At 43.0% G+C, this 18,761-nt stretch overlaps 1 protein-coding gene across 10 annotated transcripts in view; it reads right to left on the bottom strand.

The window, feature by feature from the left end:
- The window catches only part of fgd4a (FYVE, RhoGEF and PH domain containing 4a), a 195,781-nt gene that overhangs the window by 46,287 nt on the left and 130,733 nt on the right, over positions 1-18,761 (bottom strand). For all 10 annotated transcript variants that reach the window (XM_061917956.1, XM_061917957.1, XM_061917962.1 and 7 more), the window contains one exon: positions 4,875-5,030. In XM_061917956.1, the coding sequence (XP_061773940.1) occupies positions 4,875-5,030 (156 nt within the window). The remainder of the gene's footprint in view (positions 1-4,874; positions 5,031-18,761) is intronic.

Raw genomic sequence — 18,761 nt, 5'->3', positions numbered from 1 at the left:
GAGACTCTGGTATCAACACACCCGTGGCCACACCCCTCCGACTTTAGGTACTGTATAATCTAACTAAAACAATAGGCAAATAAGGGATTTTCCAGAATTATCCTAGGAAATGTGTCTAATAACATCTGAATCGCTCTCACTGAAATCGCCTTTTTTTTCCTTCTAGTCCTTCACTCTAAATTTCCTCATCCACAAATGTTTCATCCTCGCTCAAATTAATGGGGAAAGTGTCGCTTTCTCGGTCTGAATAGCTCTCGCTGCTAAAGGCTCACATCATAAACAATGTGAGGATGTGAGAAGCCCTACAACCAGTGACGTCACGCGCACATCGTCTGCTACTTCCGGTAAAGGCAAGGCTTTTTTATTAGGGCAGCACCATTTGCGGCTAAAAGTCGTCTCTTTTCATCGCTTAATTACAGAGTATTCTGGACATCTGTGTTGCTGAATCTTTTGCAATTTGTTCAATTAATATTGGAGAAGTCAAAGTAGAAAGATGGAGGTGGGAAGCTTTTAGCTTTTAGCCACACAAACACACGGTGATTCCTTGTTTAAAATTCCCAGAGGTGAAGCTTTACTATGGATCAGAGGGGTCAAGTGATCCTGGATCCCGACCACTTGTCAACCGGCAGGTTTCGGTGATAAAATGGTGGTAAAAAGTCGCCTCTTACCGGATATCAGCGGAGCTTCTGTCGTGCTGCTGCTGTGACTAATTCCCTCAGAGACTGGCGTCAAGACACCCGTGGACACACCCCTCCGACTATCAGGTACTATTTTAACTCACTAAAACACTAGCAACACGATAGAAAGATAAGGGATTTCCCAGAATTATCCTAGTAAATGTGTCTAAAAACATCTGAATCGCTCCCAATGCAATTTTTTTCTAGTCCTTCGCTATCAATATCCTCAGCCACGAATCTTTCATCCTCGCTCAAATTAATGGGGAAATTGTCGTTTTCTCGGTCCGAATAGCTTATTTTGTTGGAGGCTCCCATTATAAACAATGTGAGGACGTGAGGAGCCCTCACACCGGTGACATCATCGTCTGCAACTTCCGGTAAAGGCAAGGTTTTTTTATTAGCGAGCAAAAGTTGCAAACTTTATCATGGATGTTCTCTACTAAATCCTTTCAGCAAAAATATGGCAATATGGCGAAATGATCAAGTATGACACATAGAATGGAGCTGCTATCCCCGTTTAAATAAGAACATCTCATTTCAGTAGGCCTTTAAAGGAGCTAAAAGCACTGCAGTGCAAATTGAGGCCTGAAGGAGGCAGCAAGGGCTCTCCGATATCCACGCATAGCCTGTAAAAAAAAAAGTCCGCGGCTAAATATCTAACATGATTAACTGCTGCATAAAGAGTCTTCTGTCTGTCTTATCAGAGTTGAATGATTTACCCGAGCAAACACAAAGTTCAACTCTCATGGATTCCCTTTTTCGTAACTTCCTTTACTTTGCTGGTTGGTACACGACTAAACGTGACTGATTTATGGAGTACAAAAGGGTACAAAGAAAATGTAGTGAAGGATGTAATGATACAGAAAATGCAATATACAGTTGTGATCAAAATTATTCAACCCCCACACAATTTTGGTGTTTTAGCAAGTTGGACATTTATTCCGTATTTTGTTTATAGTCATATCGAATAAAGATGTGTCAAATAGACAAATGCAACTTAAATTGTAACACTGTATTTTACAAAATACCAAAAAAGGAAATTTTTCTTAATATCTCATTGACAAAATTATTCAACCCCTTGAAGATCATAACTCTTAAGAACACAATTTGAATAAGGTCTTTTCAATCAGGTGTTGAAAACACCTGTAGATGTGATTAGAACCATAACGAGCAACAATTAAACTGATTGAAAAAGACTGTGATGCTCAGCTTCTTGTAGATGGTCAATGGTGTATTTGCAACATGGTGAAGTCCAAGGAGTGGTCAAAGAAGTCAAGAGGGGAGGTCATTTCTCTTCATAAGAAAGGATATGGATATAAGAAAATAGCAAAGACATTACACATTCCAAGAGACACAGTTGGGAGCATAATTCGTAAGTTTAAAGCTAAAGGCACAGTGGAAACACTACCTGGGCGTGGTAGAAAGAGGATGCTGTGTGCGTACAGTGGTGAAAAACCCCCGGGTAACAGCTGAGGAACTACAACAGGACATTGCAGAGGGGGGAACGCAGGTTTTGTCCCAGACTACGAGATGAAGGCCTCCATGCCAGAACTCCCAGGCGCACCCCACTTCTGACTACCAGGCACAAGGAAAATAGACTCCAGTATGCCAATAATCATCTGGACAAACCCCAAAGGTTTTGGGAAAGTGTTCTATGGAGTGATGAGACAAAACTGGAACTCTTTGGGCCTATGAATCAACGTTATGTCTGGAGGAGAAAAAATTAAGCTTACAAAGAGGAGAACACCTTGCCTACTGTTAAGCATGGTGGGGGGTCAATCATGCTCTGGGTCTGTTTCTCTGCCTCAGGTACCGGGAATCTCCAGCGCGTTCAAGGCATTATGAATTCTATTTCCTAGCAGGATATATTAGCTGCAAATGTCATGAAGTCAGTGACGAAGCTGAGGCTTGGGAGACGTTGGACCTTCCAACAGGACAAGGATCCCAAGCATACCTCCAAATCAACATCAGAGTGGTTGCAGAAGAAGGGCTGGAAGACTCTGGAGTGGCCTTCACAGTCGCCAGACCTAAATCCTCTAGAAAAGCTGTGGTGGGACTTGAAGAAGGCAGTTGCAGCACACAAGCCCAAGAATATGAATGAACTGGAGGCCTTTGCCCAAGAAGAATGGGCTAAAATATCTGTAGATGCTTGCAAGAAGCTTGTGTATCACCTTTGAAGGATGTCATTACTGCCAAAGGGTGTTCTACTAAATACTAAAGATGCATGGAACTAGGGGGTTGAATCATTTTGTCAGTGAGATATTAAAGGGGACCATTATCACAATTTCAGAAGGGTTAAAAACAATAAAAATCAGTTCTCAGTGGCTTGTTGTATGTATTGAATTTTTTTTCAAAATTTTACCGGTCTCGGAATATCCCTAAATAAAGCTTTAAAGTGCCTTATTTTCGCTCTCTGCGAAGACACTGGCCATTTCCCTGTGACGTCACACAGTGCTGCCAATGTAAACAAACAATGGGAATACCACAGCAAGATATAGCGACATTAGCTCGGATTCAAACTCGGATTTCAGCGACTTAAGCGATTCAACAGATTACGCATGTATTGAAACAGATGGTTGGAGTATGAAAGTATTGAAGAAGAAACTGAAGCTATTGACGCTATTCATAGCCATAGCATGGCCGAATAGCTGCGTTAGCATCGCCGGTAAAATGTGCGGACCAAACGATCAGGACTTTCGCATCTTGTGACACTGGAGCAACTTAAATCCGTCGATTGGTAAGTGTTTTTTTCGCATTAAATGTGGGTGGAAGGAAACGTAATATAGTTGCAAATGCATCTACAGGTTATCCATACATCTCTGTGCCATGTCTGCTTTAGCACCGCCGGTAAATAGCATGTTAGCATCGATTAGCGTAGCATGTTAGCGTCGATTAGCTGGCAGTCAACATCAACAAAACTCACCTTTGTGATTTCGTTGACTATCGTTGCAAATGCATCTGCAGGTTATCCATACATCTCTGTGCCATGTCTGCTTTAGCACCGCCGGTAAATAGCATGTTAGCATCGATTAGCGTAGCATGTTAGCATCGATTAGCTGGCAGTCAACATCAACAAAACTCACCTTTGTGATTTCGTTGACTATCGTTGCAAATGCATCTGCAGGTTATCCATACATCTCTGTGCCATGTCTGCTTTAGCACCGCCGGTAAATAGCATGTTAGCATCGATTAGAGTAGCATGTTAGCATCGATTAGCTGGCAGTCAACATCAACAAAACTCACCTTTGTGATTTCGTTGACTATCGTTGCAAATGCATCTGCAGGTTATCCATACATCTCTGTGCCATGTCTGCCTTAGCATCGCCGGTAAATTGCATGTTAGCATCGATTAGCGTAGCATGTTAGCATCGATTAGCGTAGCATGTTAGCATCGATTAGCGTAGCATGCTAGCATCGATTAGCTGGCAGTCAACATCAACAAAACTCACCTTTGTGATTTCGTTGACTATCGTTGCAAATGCATCTGCAGGTTATCCATACATCTCTGTGCCATGTCTGTCTTAGCATCGCCGGTAAAATGTGGAGACACTCTGGCACATTCAATGGGGGTCTGGCGGCAGACACTTTGGCATCTTGGGGCCAGTGGTGCAACTTGAATCCCTCCCTGTTAGTGTTGTTACACCCTCCGACAACACACCGACGAGGCATGATGTCTCCGAGGTTCCAAAAAATAGTCCAAAAAACAGAAAATAACAGAGCTGAGACCCGGTGTTTGTAATGTGTTGAAAATGAAAATGGCGGCTGTGTTACCTCGGCGACGTCACATTCTGACGTCATCGCCACATGAGCGATAACAGAAAGGCGTTTAATTCGCCAAAATTCACCCATTTAGAGTTCGGAAATCGGTTAAAAAAATATATGGTCTTTTTTCTGCAACATCAAGGTATATATTGACGCTTACATAGGTCTGGTGATAATGTTCCCCTTTAAGAAAAATGTCCTTTTTTGGTATTTTGTAAAATACAGTGTTACAATTTAAGTTGCATTTGTCTATTTGACACATCTTTATTCGATATGACTATAAACAAAATACGGAATAAATGTCCAACTTGCTAAAACACCAAAATTGTGTGGGGGTTGAATAATTTTGATCACAACTGTATAATATAAACATGCTGACAATGCACAATAGTGTGTATTGTGCCCCTTTGAAGTTGCACAGCCGGCTTTGTGTACCTGCTGGTTTGGACTGCGACGACTGCCTCTTGCCAGAACCTCTCCCATTGACCCCCGGCCGGCTTCTGTCACTGCTGGAACATGCAGCTCGACTCAGACACGCATGCACGCTGGTGGTGGAGCTACTGTGCTTGCATGACGAGCTGCTGCCGACAGCTGAAGGAGACAAGGAAGAGAGAGAGAGCACGGTCATTAAAATGGCTTCATAAACTCATGTCTGTGTGTTAGAGAGGCGCGGTTTGCGGTCTCATCCGCGGATAAACCGCGGGTCCGGCGGGTGACATGACGAAAAAATAGATTTTAATTAGATTCGGGCGGGTGGCGGTTGAACCATTCGGAAATATTTGATATACATGGTTCTAGGATCTGTATCCTTCACCACTCAAAGAGCCATTTAGGACCCGTGTCACAAAGCGAAGAAGACAATAGGAGACGTTAACATTCTCTAGAATGACTGCCGGCAGTCACCCAGTTAAACAGTATTAGGGCGTGCTATGAAGCCATTGGCTTTGTCGCCTTCTACAACAAGTACAATTTACTTGCAAGTCCAGCAACATGTTGTGTGTGGCTTCCGCAGACACACGCACACGACTGCAAGGCATACTGGGTGACACAGAGTACACTGATGGTTGTGATATAAACAATTTTAACACTCTTAGTAATATGCGCCACGCTGTGAAGCCACACCAAACAGTAACACAACATAAACGCAACACAACAAATACCCAGAATCCTTTGCATCCATGACAATTCCTGACTATTTTATACACCCCGCTAGCAGCAAACCCTGCCCCCCCCCGTGCGTCGGTAAGGTGGACGGGTGTAAAATATATTCAGGAAGTGTCACGGATGCAAAGGATTCTGGTTATTTGTTGTGTTGCGTTTATGTTGTGTTACTGTGAGGATGTTCTCCCGAAATGTGTTTTTCATCCTGGTTTGGTGTGGCTTCACAGCGTGGCGCATATTAGTAAGAGTGTTAAAATTGTTTATATCACAACCATCAGTGTACTCTGTGTCACCCAGTATGCCTTTCAATCTTGTACGTGTAATTGCGGAAGCTGCATACATACTGGACTAACAATCGGTTCGTACATGTTGTTGTAGGTGTCAAAGGCAATGGTTTCACTGCACCCCCTTATTCTTGTCATCAGGAAGAACACTAATCGATATTTGCGAGAACGTCAGCGGCTCCCATTGTGTTCTTTACTCTGTGAAACGGTTTTAAATAGCTCTTTGAGTGGTAAAGGTGGCCGACCTCCGATGTATTTTAACGGGCGGGTGGCGGGCGGTTGCGGTTCTGATAAAATGTTGGTTCGGGTGGACGGCAGGTGGATGACGACTTTGGTGATGCGGTTGCGGATGATATAATTGCCTATCCGCACATCTCTACTGTGCGTTATTCGGCTTGCTCATAACACTTCTGTTGCTTGAAAGATATTTTATGGCTTCACTGTTTTACATCAGTTCTAGTTTAATCTTGGTAGATAACAAATAAGACAAGTGGGGTTATTGATTTAGATAAGGTTGAGGTAAAGGCTCTGTAATTCTTTCACACTCATGTAAACATGTAAACGATTGCAAGCATGCAACTGTCCAAAAAGGTCCATCTGATGAATGTGTAACTCAGGGCATCAAGGACAACCCTGAGGAGATTATTGTGAATTATTTAGTCCCTTCAACTTTTAATTGGCATGGAACCATATTTCATAACGGGTGTGCCCTCAAAATGGAGCCCATATCAGGAACAATGCGGCAGCAGTCTGCAAGTCATTATCATAATGCACTTAATGCATGAAATAATTACGATGCACTCTGCAACACTAGAGGTTTTTGTATTGTCAACATCGAGGGTGTCCAAACTTTTTTCCACTAAGGCCCGTGGACAGAAAAACTACGTTGATACTTTTTTCTACATTATAGAGCAGTGGTTCTTAACCTGGGTTCGATCGAACCCTAGGGGTTCGGTGAGTTCGGCGAAGGTCAAAAAAACCCGACTCATCGTGTATATAACAACTTCTCCCTATCGGTGTACTACGGATACGGCAACAACAGAAGTTAGACTGATTTGCAGGTGTGTCATTTTTTGTAAGTTTAGGCACTGTGTTGGTTTTGTTGTTAGAAATCACAAATGTCTCAAAGGACTGCACAAATCATTACGACTACAACATCCTCGGAAGAACCCACAAAAGGGCAAGGAAAACTCACACCCAGTGGGCAGGGAGAATTCACATCCAGTGGGACGCCAGTGACAATGATGACTATGAGAAACCTTGGAGAGGACCTCAGATGTGGGCAACCCCCCCCCTTTAGGGGACTGAAAGCAATGGATGTCGAGCGGGTCTAACATGATACTGTGAAAGTTCAATCCATAGTGGCTCCAAAACAGCCGCGAGAGTTCAGTTCAAGCGGATCCAAGACAGCAGCGAGAGTCCCGTCCACAGGAGACCATCTCAAGCGGAGGCGGATCAGCAGCGTAGAGATGTCCCCAACCGATACAGGCGAGCGGTCCATCCTGGGTCTCGACTCTGGACAGCCAGTACTTCATCCATGGTCATCGGACCGGACCCCCTCCACAAGGGAGGGGGGACATAGGAGAAAGAAAAGAAGCGGCAGATCAACTGGTCTAAAAAGGGAGTCTATTTAAAGGCTAGAGTATACAGATGAGTTTTAAGGTGAGACTTAAATGCTTCTACTGAGGTAGCATCTCGAACTGTTACCGGGAGGGCATTCCAGAGTACTGGAGCCCGAACGGAAAAAATCATTATCCCTGCCCTCACGCTGTGTTCCATCTTCCGCCGCACCCACGAGAGAACAACTCGTCACCACAATGCCACCGAGACGTCACATCTCCATTATTAATTGAACAAATTGCAAAAGATTCAGCAACACAGATGTCCAAAATACTCTGTAATTCTGCCGTTAAAGCAGACGACTTTTACCTGTGTGTGTACACGTCATCGTTACACGATGTTTCTAAGACGAAACTCCCGGGAAATTTAAAATGGTAATTTAGTAAACTGAATGTGTTGCAATGTTAATATTTCATCATTGATATATAAACTATCAGACTGCGTGGTTGGTAGTAGTGGCTTTCAGTAGGCCTTTAAGTAAAAAAAAAAAAAAAAAAAGAAGAAAAAGAAGTATGTATGCCTCACCTGGTGCTTAGTTGACCGCACGTATCTAATAATGTATCTCGTTAATTAATTCAAATCATATTTTGAATATGCTAAAGCAGGGGTGGGCATTACGTCGATCGCGATCGACTGGTCGATCTCGGAGGGTTTTTTGATTGATTGATACTTTTATTAGTAGATTGCACAGTACAGTACATATTCCGTACAATTGACCACTAAATGGTAACACCCCAATAAGTTTTTCAACTTGTTTAAGTCGGGGTCCACGTTAATCAATTCATGGTACAAATATATACTATCAGCATAATACAGTCATCACACAAGTTAATCATCATAGTATGTACATTGAATTATTTACATTATTTACAATCCGGGGGGTGGGATGAGGAGCTTTGGTTGATATCAGAACTTCAGTCATCAACAATTGCATCAACAGAGAAATGTGGACATTGAAACAGTGTAGGTCTTATTTAGTAGGATATGTACAGCCAGCAGAGAACATAGTGAGTTCACATAGCATAAGAACAAGTATATACATTAGAAGTACATTTGAGTTGTTTATAATCCGGGGAGATGGGATGTGAATGGATTAGAGGTCATTGTTCGGTTCATTTTCGGTACAGTAAGAAACCAACAAAATATTAATATGTTTTGGTTATCTATTTACCAAATTTGTAAACAATGGCTTTATCCTTTTAACATTGGGAACACAATAATAATTCTGCCCACGTTAAACAACATTAAACTGCCTCAAGTTGTTGCTCGGATTAAATAAAATGACAAAACTTTTCTTCTACATATAAATAGTGCAAACAGTTTAAAGTCAACTCATCACGCTTAAATTATTACAGCATTTGGGAAGCCTGTAGTTGATTTTTGTTATGTAAATGTTAAATTTTTTATCATGTGATAGCAGGGACCCTGCCATTCAAAACTAGGCTGCTACATTACTAATGTTTAATGTAACTATAGCTGGAAAAATAGTACAATAGCAATAGGAGAAACTATTCATCAATGAACACCATGGAGTTCATGGAGGCTTCATAATGCAGTTGCTTTATTATATCAACTATGACACTTCATGTAACATCATGTCCTTTTTTGCTGCTTCAGCACAGCTCAATCAACACTGTCCGTAACACACCCACACACACACACACACCGCAAAATGAGCTAACGTTACGCTAAAAGCTAATTAGCCTTCACCTCAAGCCAGGACTGCAAGTGAGTTTGTTTCTAGAAGGTCAACGGTCTCGTAGTGATTTTAGTAGTATTTGACTGGCAAGTGTGTGGTACGCAGCCTTATGCTCACCTGCCAAACACCTATCTGCTCAATCAGATAGCATAAGAACAAGTATATACATTAGAAGTACATTTGAGTTCTTTATAATCCGGGGAGATGGGATGTGAATGGAGGAGGGTATTAGTAAAGGGTTGAAGTTGCCTGGAGGTGTTGTTTTAGAGCGGTTTTGAAGGAATATAGAGATGCACTTACTTTTATACCTGTTGGGAGTGCATTCCACATTGATGTGGCATAGAAAGAGAATGAGTTAAGACCTTTGTTAGATCGAAATCTGGGTTTAACGTGGTTTGTGGAGCTCCCCCTGGTGTTGTGGTTATGGCGGTCATTTACGTTAAGGAAGTAGTTTGACATGTACTTCGGTATCAAGGAGGGTGTGTCAGTCGATCTCAAGCCAGGCATTAAAAAATGTACATAAAAATGAGCAATCATCAATCATACCAAGACTTCACTTTCGTCAGTTGTTTGACATTCTCGGCACCCGAGGATCTTGTGAGATGACGCTGGCTGCTGCGAGCTCATATTTAAGAAAAAAATCACTAACAGGGCGGACGCAGAGAAACACATTTTATTTCTAGAGACTCCGTACCTACTGTCAAAACTCTAAAGACCGACTGCACAGTTCCTGTCTTCACCATAAAAGACCTGTTTCATCCTGCCTGTGCTAACAAAATAAGAGTCTCAGAAAGCTAGCGTGCACAAGCTAATTGATGCCAATGTATTTCTCCCCCGCCCTCAGCGACCGCTCCCTCTCCTCGCTCGCCCACACACTCACTGACGTCACTCACCTGCTGACACGCATTAAATGGGTTGTACTTGTATAGCGCTTTTCTACCTTCAAGGTACTCAAAGCGCTTTGACACTACTTCCACATTTACCCATTCACACACACATTCACACACTGATGGAGGGAGCTGCCATGCAAGGCGCTAACCAGCACCCATCAGGAGCAAGGGTGATGTGTCTTGCTCAGGACACAACGGACGTGACGAGGTTGGTACTAGGTGGGGATTGAACCAGGGACGCTCGGGTTGCGCATGGCCACTCTCCCCACTGCGCCACACCGTCCCTTAAAGGGCCACACACATATGCTACTCTCATAACAAAGTGTTTAAAAAGGAGTATGCAAGTTGGACAAATGAGAGGCCAAATCCAACCACTTTCATGTGGTATTGGACAGAAAAGAGGACTTTTTGTTTTCCTCCATTTGAAAATGTGGACGTTATCAGCACCACTGTCTGATTCCAATCAATGCAAGTCATCAGAATCAGGTAATACACCAACTTATATTCTTGTCTTCATGAAAGAAAGGAATCTATGTGTGTTAAACATGCTTGTATTATCATTAAACACCATTAACTTGTTAACAAAAATGTCTCTTTCATAAATAAATAAATATAAATTAGAAATAGGAATGAGGTAGATCTCCTCGACTTGGTCAATTGAAAAGTAGCTCGCCTGCGGAAAAAGTGTGAGCGCCACTGTGCTAAAGGTGCTAATAAAAAAAAAAATAGCTGAGAGGCCCTTTGTTGCCACCACTGATCAATAAAGCATGCACATCCAATCAGGAAGTCCCAGGTGGTGCAGCGTCACAGTTTATTTAGACAGAGCCCAGTGAGGTGATGCAGCGACACACAGACTGCCAGTGTTAACACTAACAGTAGCATTGATCTATTGCTCTCTATCACTCTCTCACACACAGATAACCCTACATGGCGCTGATCATTCCTTTAGCAGCGACCATCTACCATTTTCCCATGGAAGTCGTCTAGCACGGATGTATAGGGCCCATTACAAAAATCAATGTACATTTATTCTTGGCTTTGCTTGTTGGGATAAACACATTGTGCTGGGTTATTCCTGGAAGCCGAAAGCATCCAGACCACAGAATGTCAGACAACTATCATTTGGGTCGGTCCTATCAGAATCTCGATTCTCCTGTGGACGGAAGCTCCCATCCATATAATCATGGAGAGGATGTCTTATATTGTGCAGAAAAATCTATTTCCATATGCAGCACTGAAGCACACACTTGTGTTTAATTATCGCTGGTTTCAGGCTAATTCCTGTGGATATTCTACGCCTCAGTAGACCATCCATCTATCCATCATCTTCCGCTTATCCGAGGTCGGGTCGCGGGGGCAGCAGCCTAAGCAGGGAAGCCCAGACTTCCCTCTCCCCAGCCACTTCGTCTAGCTCTTCCCGGGGGATCCCGAGGCGTTCCCAGGCCAGCCAGGAGACACAACGTCTTCCCAACGTGTCCTGGGTCTTCCCCGTGGCCTCCTACCGGTTGGACGTGCCCTAAACACCTCCCTAGGGAGGCGTTCGGGTGGCATCCTGACCAGATGCCCGAACCACCTCATCTGGCTCCTCTCCATGTGGAGGAGCAGCGGCTTTACTTTGAGTTCCTCCCGGATGGCAGAGCTTCTCACCCTATCTCTAAGGGAGAGACCCAAACTCATTTGGGCCGCTTGTACCCGTGATCTTATCCTTTCGGTCATGACCCAAAGCTCATGACCATAGGTGAGGATGGGAACGTAGATCGAACGGTAAATTGAGAGCTTTGCCTTCCGGCTCAGCTCCTTCTTCACCACAACGGATCGGTACAACGTCCGCATTACTGAAGACGCCGCACCGATCCGCCTGTCGATCTCACGATCCACTCTTCCCTCACTCGTGAACAAGACTCCTAGGTACTTGAACTCCTCCACTTGGGGCAGGGTCTCCTCCCCAACCCGGAGATGGCACTCCACCCTTTTCCGGGCGAGAACCATGGACTCGGTATAACCCTAACCCTAACCCTAACCCTAAAGCCTCAGTAGACTGTGTTTGCTTTCTAGCACACTACAAACTTTATTACACTACATTTGATCCCAGTTGCTGGACACAAACTTCACGAGCTAAGAACTACACTAGCATGTATTGAAAAGATTCAAGCATGCCAAATAATGAATGAATGAATGAATGGTTTATTTTGAGCCATGCAAACAAAACAAAAGAATGACATAAAATACAAAATAAATATATAGATACATTATTTTTACACCTACATTGAAAACATTACATGTGACTAATCTTTTGTAGATGTCAAGATTGGCTCAAAAGGGAGTGGGAAGAAGTAAACTTATTAGGTCCCCCCCCTATACATATACAATATATAATACAATAATATCGTGGACTTGGAGAAGGCATTCGACCGTGTCCCTCGGGAAGTCCTGTGGGGAGTGCTCAGAGAGTATGGGGTATCGGACTGTCTTATTGTGGCGGTCCGCTTCCTGTATGATCAGTGTCAGAGCTTGGTCCGCATTGCTGGCAGTAAGTCGAACACATTTCCAGTGAGGGTTGGACTCCGCCAAGGCTGTCCTTTGTCACCGATTCTGTTCATAACTTTTATGGACAGAATTTCTAGGCGCAGTCAAGGCGTTGAGGGGATCCGGTTTGGTGACCGCAGGATTAGGTCTCTGCTTTTTGCAGATGATGTGGTCCTGATGGCTTCATCTGACCGGGATCTTCAGCTCTCGCTGGATCGGTTCGCAGCCGAGTGTGAAGCGACCGGAATGAGAATCAGCACCTCCAAGTCCGAGTCCATGGTTCTCTCCCGGAAAAGGGTGGAGTGCCATCTCCGGATTGGGGAGGAGACCCTGCCCCAAGTGGAGGAGTTCAAGTACCTAGGAGTCTTGTTCACGAGTGGGGGAAGAGTGGATCGTGAGATCGACAGGCGGATCGGTGCGGCGTCTTCAGGAATGCGGACGTTGTATCGATCCGTTGTGGTGAAGAAGGAGCTGAGCCGGAAGGCAAAGCTCTCAATTTACCGGTCGATCTACGTTCCCATCCTCACCTATGGTCATGAGCTTTGGGTCATGACCGAAAGGATAAGATCACGGGTACAAGCGGCCCAAATGAGTTTGGGTCTCTCCCTTAGAGATAGGGTGAGAAGCTCTGCCATCCGGGAGGAACTCAAAGTAAAGCCGCTGCTCCTCCACATCGAGAGGAGCCAGATGAGGTGGTTCGGGCATCTGGTCAGGATGCCACCCGAACGCCTCCCTAGGGAGGTGTTTAGGGCACGTCCAACCGGTAGGAGGCCACGGGGAAGACCCAGGACACGTTGGGAAGACTATGTCTCCCGGCTGGCCTGGGAACGCCTCGGGATCCCCCGGGAAGAGCTAGACGAAGTGGCTGGGGAGAGGGAAGTCTGGGTTTCCCTGCTTAGGCTGTTGCCCCCGCGACCCGACCTCGGATAAGCGGAAAAAGATGGATGGATGGATGGATAATACAATAATATATATATAATATAATTAAATTCAGTGGTTGCTGCGTAGATGCTATATATTATCTATATAAAATACATTTAAATTCACACACACTTAAATATATACATATGCGCACACACATATATATACACAACACACACATACAGTATATGCACACACATTTATACAATCTATATATATATATACATATACACACACAATCACATACATACACACACACACACACACCTATATAAATACTATATATATATAATAGTATATATAATATACACTTTTGTCTAAACACATTATGCACATTACATAGACACTTATTGTATTCCAGCATCTTACTGACAGAGAATGCACATATTTTGATTATTTAGCTGCAGAGAAGGAGCAAAAAAAAATACATACAAACATCTTTCAGTATAATGTGTTACGTATCAGCGGCCAACAACAAACTACATATTGGTTAATAAATAGCTTAGGGCCAGTGACTGTTGTAACACAGGACTGACTTCACCTTCCTGGTGAAATAATACAAACCCTGTTTCCATTTGAGTTGGGAAATTGTGTTAGATGTAAATATAAACAGAATACAATGATTTGCAAATCATTTTCAACCCATATTCAGTTGAATGAAGTGAAGTGAATTATATTTATATAGCGCTTTTCTCTAGTGACTCAAAGCGCTTTACATAGTGAAACCCAATACCTAAGTTACATTTAAACCAGTGTGGGTGGCACTGGGAGCAGGTGGGTAAAGTGTTTTGCCCAAGGACACAACGGCAGTGACTAGGATGGCGGAAGCGGGAATCGAACCTGCAACCCTCAAGTTGCTGGCACGGCCGCTCTACCAACCGAGCTATGCCGCCCTATGCTACAAAGACAACATATTTTGCAAATAATCATTAACTTTACAATTCGATGCCAGCAACACGTGACAAAGAAGTTGGGAAAGGTGGAAATAAATACTGATAAAGTTGAGGAATGCTCATCAAACACTTATTTGGAACATCCCACAGGCTAATTGGGAACAGGCGGGTGCCATGATTGGGTATAAAAGAAGCTTCCGTGAAATGCTAAGTAATTCACAAACAAGGATGGGGTGAGGGTCACCACTTTGTAAGCAAATTGTCGAACAGTTTTAGAACAACATTTCTCAACGAGCTATTGCAAGGAATTTAGGGATTTTACCATCTACGGTCTGTAAAATCATCAACATTTTCAGGGAATCTGGAGAAATCAATGCACGTAAGCGAAGATATTACAGACTTTTGATCCCTCAGGCGGTACTGCATCAAAAACCGAAATCAGTGTGTAAAGGATATCACCACATGGGCTCAGGAACACTTCATAAAGCCACTGTCAGTAACTACAGTTGGTCGCTACATCTGTAAGTGCAAGTTAAAACTCTACTATGCAAAGCCAAACCCATTTATCAACAACACAAAGGAATGCCGCCAGCTTCGCTGGGCCTGAAATCATCTAAGATGGACTGATGCAAAGTGGAAAGGTGTTCTGTGGTCTGACGAGTCCACATTTCAAATTATATTTGGAAACTGTGGACGTGGTGTCCTCCAGAACAAAGAGGAAAATAACCATTCAGAATGTTATAGGCGCAAAGTTCAAAAGCCAGCATCTGTGATGGTATGGGGGTGTATTAGTGCCCAAGGCATGGGTAACTTATACATCTGTGAAGGCACCATTAATGCTGAAAGGTCCATACAGGTTTTGGAACAACATATGTTGTCATCCAAGCAAACGTTATCATGGACGCCAAGCCACATGTTACAACAGCGTGGTTTCGTAGTAAAAGAGTGCGGGTACTTTCCTGGCCCGCCTGCAGTGCAGACCTGTCTCCCATCGAAAATGTGTGGCGCATTATGAGGCGTAAAATACGACAGCGGAGACATCGGACTGTTGAACGACTGAAGCTCTACATAAAACAAGAATGAGAAAGAATTTCACTTTCAAAGCTTCAACAATTGCTTTCCTCAGTTCCCAAACGTTTATTGAGTGTTGTGAAAAGAAAAGGTGATGTAACACAGTGGTGAACATGCCCTTTCCCAACTACTTTGGCACATGTTGCAGCCATGAAATTCTAAGTTAATTATTATTTGCAAAAACAAAAACAAGTTTATGAGTTTGATCATCAAAAATCTTGTCTTTGTAGCATATTCAACTGAATATGGGTTGAAAATGATTTGCAAATCATTGTATTCTGTTTATATTTACATCTAACACAATTTCCCAACTCATATGGAAACGGGGTTTGTACACTAAAGGTAGATACCTGATTCATATCAATACAATCATTACGAGTCCTGCGTTTCTTTGTATGATAAAACATTATTTGAGCCTCTTTACAGTATAAAGTAGTGATGTTCCAATCAGGGATTTATGCTGCGGATTCTGATCCTCTATGAGTGAGTCGAAGCGAAGCAAGATTCTGACATTTTAGAACAGATTATTCACAAAAAACCCGAAATACCACTGTCTACAGATTAAGGTCGTCCTGATCAACATTTTCGAACTGGGGGCCGATCCTATTTTGAGTTTCGATTTGACGTTTTGACAATAGATCTTAGAACTGAAAATACTAAGTAACTAAAGTAAACACAATACCACACTTTTTTTAAATCATCAAATAATTTGCTGGTATTGTTTTGAATCAGAATATGCATTACATTTGTGTAGTGAATTATATTTATATAGCGCTTTTCTCTAGTGACTCAAAGCGCTTTACATAGTGAAACCCAATATCTAAGTTACATTTAAACCAGTGTGGGTGGCACTGGGAGCAGGTGGGTAAAGTGTCTTGCCCAAGGACACAACGGCAGTGACTAGGATGGCAGAAGCGGGAATCGAACCTGCAACCCTTAAATTGCTTACACGGTAGCTCTACCAACCGAGCTATGCATTTGTGGTATGAAATGCTACAGGGAAATAAAGTGGCTAGTGCACAATATCTAAACAAAAGCAAAAATTACTCCCGTCTAAATCATTTGGGTTTTGCCCACAAAAAATCTCCTGTAGTCAGAGACTTACTGAGATTATAAAAAATAATAAAAACAAGCAAACATATTTTGTAATAATAGATTAGATTAGATAGTACTTTATTTATTCCGTTAGGAGAGTTCCTTCAGGAAAATTAAAATTTTCAACACAATCCCATTCAAGTTTAGACAAACATTACAGGGAGACAGAACAGGATCGCTGACGGGTCTGCAGGCTTCCAGCGCCCCTTACAAAAAAGATGAGATACAGGTAAACAAAATAAAAAAAATCGGTCTTAGCCTGGGCCCTGGAGATAATAAGATAATAAGAACCAAAAAAAAAGAAAAAATGTTAATCTAATCACTTTCGTATTGTTTATATACTATTACTACATTAGGTGTCGATAGTATCGGCACATGGATTGATTGATTGATTGATTGATACTTTTATTAGTAGATTGCACAGTACAGTACATATTCCGTACAATTGACCACTAAATGGTAACACCCCAATAAGTTGTTCAACTTGTTTAAGTCGGGGTCCACGTTAATCAATTCATCGATCACTCTTACTTTACATTGACGCTTGTGTCGTCCTGCTCTGTGTGTGTGTGTGTGTGTGTGTGTGTGTTTGTAGCATTCTTAGCAATTCCTTTTGCTCCAGTCCCCCAGTGATAATAATACTTGGAAAAACCTAGCTTGTATTTTCTACAGGGAAATCCGCACACCAAGCTCTATGTCTGCAACAGGAAAAAAAAAAAAGCCCACAGAACCATATAGTTAGTAACTATTTTTACCAGCTGACCGTAATTAAAGACAACACCGTCTGAATGGAAACAGCCCCGCACTGTTTGGGAGGGCAGCTTCTAAAAAAAGGGCTTTTTGAAATGAGCTATCAATTCCAAAGATGGTCTTCAGGAATTTTTCTTACGCTGCGTGCTTCCTCCCACGGTCACATTAAGAGATCATGAGAACATCTTTTTTTTTGCAAATTGATGACCCCAAATAAGGCACCAGGCGGCTGCAGATTTTGGCCTAGCCCTGTTTTTTTTCTTCCTTTAAAGCAGGGGTTGGCAACATTTACCACTCAAAGAGCCATTTGGACCCTTTCACAAAATAAAGAAAACAATGGGAACCACAAAAGTCTTTTGATATTTAAAATGAAAAAACACGGCGTACAAAGTTTTTTTTTGCTTAGTGCTATGTATAAACCAGGGGTCTCAGACACCTTCATATGAAAATGTAATATTAGTGCAGCCCGCGAGTTTTAATTGAATGCCGCTTGACAACATCCCAATTTATCCGGGAGACTCCCAATTTTCAGGGCAACTCTTCTCTCGAATGTCTGCTGATTTTCACCCAAACGACAATATTAAGAGCGTTCTGTGATGACATTTCGCTTAACACCCACTACAACCGTAACTAACAGCTTGTCAGCCCATTTACATGTTGTATGTGGCTTCTGCAGACCCACGGAAGTGACTGCAAGGCATACTTGTTCAACAGCCATACAGGTCACACTGAGGGTGGCCGGATAAACAACTTTAAAACTCTTACTGATATGCGTCACACTGTGGACCCACACCAAACAAGAATGACAAACACATTTCGGGATAACATCCGCACCGTAACACAACATAACAAATACCCAGAATCCCATGCATCCCTAACTATTCCGGGCTACATTATACACCACCCACCTATACCGACGCACGGAAGCGGGAGGGGGGGTGTATAATGTAGCCCGGAAGAGTTAGGGATGCACGGGATTCTGGGTGAAGTGAATTATATTTATATAGCGCTTTTGAAGTACTGGCTGTCCAGAGTCGAGACCCAGGATGGACCGCTCGTCGGGACCCAGGATGGACCGCTCGCCTGTATCGTTTGGGGACATCTCTACGCTGCTGATCCGCTTGAGATAGTTTCCTGTGGACGGGACTCTCGCTGCTTTCTTGGATCCGCTTGAACTGAACTCTCGCGTCTGTGTTGGAGCCACTATGGATTGAACTTTCACAGTATCATGTTAGACCCACTCGACATCCATTGCAGGGGGGGGGGGTTGCCCACATCTGAGGTCCTCTCCAAGGTTTCTCATAGTCAGCATTGTCACTGGCGTCCCACTGGATGTGAATTCTCCCTGCCCACTGGGTGTGAGTTTTCCTTGCCCTTTTGTGGGTTCTTCCGAGGATGTTGTAGTCGTAATG

Source organism: Nerophis ophidion, linkage group LG12 (assembly GCF_033978795.1).
Source record: "Nerophis ophidion isolate RoL-2023_Sa linkage group LG12, RoL_Noph_v1.0, whole genome shotgun sequence".
Lineage (NCBI taxonomy): Eukaryota > Metazoa > Chordata > Actinopteri > Syngnathiformes > Syngnathidae > Nerophis > Nerophis ophidion.
The sequence above is the reverse complement of the archived record's forward strand: the minus strand, read 5'-3'. Positions and strand labels throughout refer to the sequence as shown.